Raw genomic sequence first — 3,523 nt, forward strand, 5'->3', positions numbered from 1 at the left:
CCATCACTAGTACTCTCTACATAGGGCACTGATACCGGCTTTGAAACCAATATTTCTTCTTCTCCATGCACAATGATTACCATACCATCCCTAACAACATTGTATATGAGGAGTCGATATCCATGACTACAAACAACACCTGAAAGATGCTAGGCCCAATCTCCAATGGTAATGTGATGTCACCCACTATGCTCCTCTGATTCCCGTCAAAGGCGTGTACAATCATCTGCCTCGGAACAATTTCATCCTTTTCAACTCCCATAGACACCAAGGTAGACAATGGTAGGACATTCAAAGCTGACCTTCCATCAATTAGTATTTTGCCAACAATATGACCTCGACACTTTGCAATAATGAGTAGTGCACGGGGTATTTTCTCTGACCTCCTCACCATTTCTTCATCGAAGAATGTTATTATGTTAACATGTTTCACAGGATCCACCATGTTAATCATCTTGCTAGACATGACATCAGGGTTAACGTAAGCCTCGTTAAGCACCCTTAATAATGCCTTTCTATGTAAATCCGAGGATAATACCAAACCCAACAGAGATATCTTTGAAGGAGTTTTCCCCAACTGCTCCACCATATCGTATTCGCTCTACCTCATGATCTTAAGAAATTCTTCGTCATCCTTTTCAGTGATTTCATCAACTAAACCACTCTTTTCTTCTGCACCTTTTCCCACCTTCCAAGTATTACCCTCTGGAGGACCATAACACCTCCCGCTCCTTGTGATTTCACCGGCCATGGCTGCCTTTGACATTGGAACTTTAGAGGCCTCCCCCGCTGCATCAACCTTAACCTCATAACTCCATGGGACATTATGCGTGCTCTCATAAGCGAAGGGCTGAGGTTTTCTGATCTTGAGAGTCACCCTTTCGGGGTTTGAATCTCTAAGGAGTGAGATCCTGAGTGTGACTTTTTCAACCATATCAATTTCTTCACCATCACATTTATCCTTTTTTGCCTGAATGACTCCAAGGTTTAGCAAGACTTGCACTCTCGCCTTATACCCCCAACAGTCCTCTATGGAGTGTCCTGCCTGACCATGATGATAATCACAACGAGATTCTAGATCCAAGCCCTACTCATCACATACATTTGCGGTTGGTGCTACTATGTTATATCTATTCCTTCTCAAAACATCAAAGAGATGTTGCATTGACATTCCTAAGTCAAACACCCTCCTTACTAGTGATCTCTCAACATCGACAACGCTTACTTCACGATTATGGTTTGGGATCGGATTCTTACTGATGTCGGGTTGAGCATCATCCTCAAACTCAAGCTTCCCACAAGCCATGAGTTTTCTCACTGCCAATTTAAACTGCTCACAGTCCTCAATGGAGTGTCCCGCTACATCCATATGATAGTTGCATGTGTGGTTCGGATTGTACCATGGAGGCAATTTGCCCTCAAAAGGTCGGACAAGGTATGGTGCTAATAAGTGACGGTCAGCTAGTTGGCGAAAGAGTTCAGCATTCGATATAGCAAGCTTTGGAAAAGGGGGTAGGTCAGGGAAAAAGGTGTTTTGGCGGCGATTTGTTTGGGCTCGTGTGTGGGTGGGTGCACGTTGGTTTGGCTGGTATGGAGGGTTGGTATGGTTGGGTACATAAGGTCGGGATTGGTTGGGTACATAAGTTGTTGGGTACATAAGGCCGGGATTGGTTGGTGTATTGTGGGCGAGTGTAATTATAGGCTTGGGGGACATTGTTCACTTGGTAAGCTGGTGTTTGATCATAAGATGTTTGTTGGGACCTCCATTGTTGTCGATGAACTTGATTCACCTCATTCTCCTTTTTCTTTTGTGGTACGTTCTTTTTAGTACCGTTCCCATCCACCTCGCCTACTGGCAACTTTCCCGCCTTTGTCAACATTTCAATTCTATCACCGGCATCCATCAGCTCCCGAAAATCTTTGTATGCAACCTCTGCCATTATTCCAATATAAGGGGTCCCTAGGGTCCCCATAAAGTAGGAGCACATCTCTGGCATAGTCATCTTGGGCTGAACCTGTACTGCCAACCCCCTCCACTTTATCGTGTACTCCCTGAATGGCTCGGTCTTCTTCTTTTGCATTGCCCCAAGCTGCTCACGAGTCTGGGCCAATTCCACATTAAACTTGTATTGATCCATAAATAGATCAGCAAGTTCGGTCCATTTTGAAATGCGACCCAAATCCAGTTCAAGGTACCACTCCAGTGCTGGTCCTGTGAGACTCTCATGGAAAAAGCATATGAGAAACTCATCTTCCTTGGACCACATGGCCATCTTCGTGGCGTAGCTCACTAGGTGGAAACGTGGATTACCACTCTCGTCATATTTTGAAAAATCTGGTACCTTAAAGTCCTTAGGAATCACGACATTGGTGGCATGACATAACTCCTCAATTCTGAGGGACCCATGAGCATCAGCTCCCCGTATGGTCTTCAGTTGTTCTTCTATCTTTTCCATCCATTCTTCATACGTCTTATTCTTTCCCCTATCTGTCTGACCGAATACAGGCCTCTGAGGCTGTTCAAAACGAGGTCCATTGGAGCCCTCTCCTTCATAATCAGCATTTCCAATGGGGCGGTATCCGCCCCCAATTGGGGGTACATCCTCTTGTTGGCCTCCAGCGTCCTCCTGCTGCCCTCCGTGATTAGCAGCTAAAAGGGCGAGGACATTCTTGATGTCCTCCAATGAGTCTTTCATCATATTCTGAGCTTGTACCATTTCATCCATCTTTCCCTTCACCTCATCAATCTCCTCCCCAAAATTCCTTTCAGCATCCATCCTAGCACGTGACCTTGTGTTGTAAGAATGGCTCAGGTTGGAGTTGAACCTCCGAGATCGCGTAATGGTTTCTGACTTTAGTCCTGTATTTTTTATTAAAACATTCATTAAATAATCATTTTTCAAGGTTTACTTAATAAGAGTTTGATCCCATTTTTTACCCAACGATGAATTATCAGGACAACGCTTGATGACCATCCCGCAACCGTTTCCTAAGGTTATAACCCCATTAGTTCGTATTGCGATTAATGACAACCATAGAAAGAGCACAACAACTCCATAGTATGGTTGCATTTTCTCAGCCTTGTGCTAGTAATGCTATCTTGGGCTTCGTGTTCTGCCTACTCGGGTGCCAGAGTTTTGCATTTAAGAAAATTGGACATGACTAGAGTACTGAAGATGCAAAAAAGATAAAGAAGAACGGTTAATACTTTTCTTTCTTTCTTTCATCATTTTTTGAAGAGGGAGGAATTACAACCATTTTTTTCTTTTCCTTCCCCCTTGTTTACAAAAAATCGACAGTTCACCCTAATCATCATCTATTATAATAACATCTTCTTCCGGATCATCTCCCTCTGAGTCCTCCTCCATGAATTCTGGCTCATTCTTTGGCTCGGGGTTCATCCATCCCATAGATTCCCTCCAGTTCCTGACCCCCTGAGCTGTGTTGTTATAGTCATTGAAGTACATTTTGGTCTCTGTCGGAAGACTAGCCCCAGCGCTCATGCTTTCTTGGTACACAGACT

General features: G+C 44.1%; 1 protein-coding gene across 1 annotated transcript; it reads right to left on the reverse strand.

The window, feature by feature from the left end:
- On the reverse strand, nucleotides 602–2,975 carry LOC109350566. Its single transcript, XM_019591791.1, has 4 exons — nucleotides 2,939–2,975; nucleotides 1,722–2,860; nucleotides 1,103–1,585; nucleotides 602–1,045 (listed from the first exon to the last, which is right to left on the reverse strand). The coding sequence occupies exons 1-4, from the start codon at nucleotides 2,973–2,975 to the stop codon at nucleotides 602–604; spliced, it is 2,103 nt and encodes a 700-aa protein (XP_019447336.1).

This window comes from Lupinus angustifolius, chromosome LG06 (genome assembly GCF_001865875.1).
Source record: "Lupinus angustifolius cultivar Tanjil chromosome LG06, LupAngTanjil_v1.0, whole genome shotgun sequence".
In the NCBI taxonomy this organism is placed as follows: domain Eukaryota; kingdom Viridiplantae; phylum Streptophyta; class Magnoliopsida; order Fabales; family Fabaceae; genus Lupinus; species Lupinus angustifolius.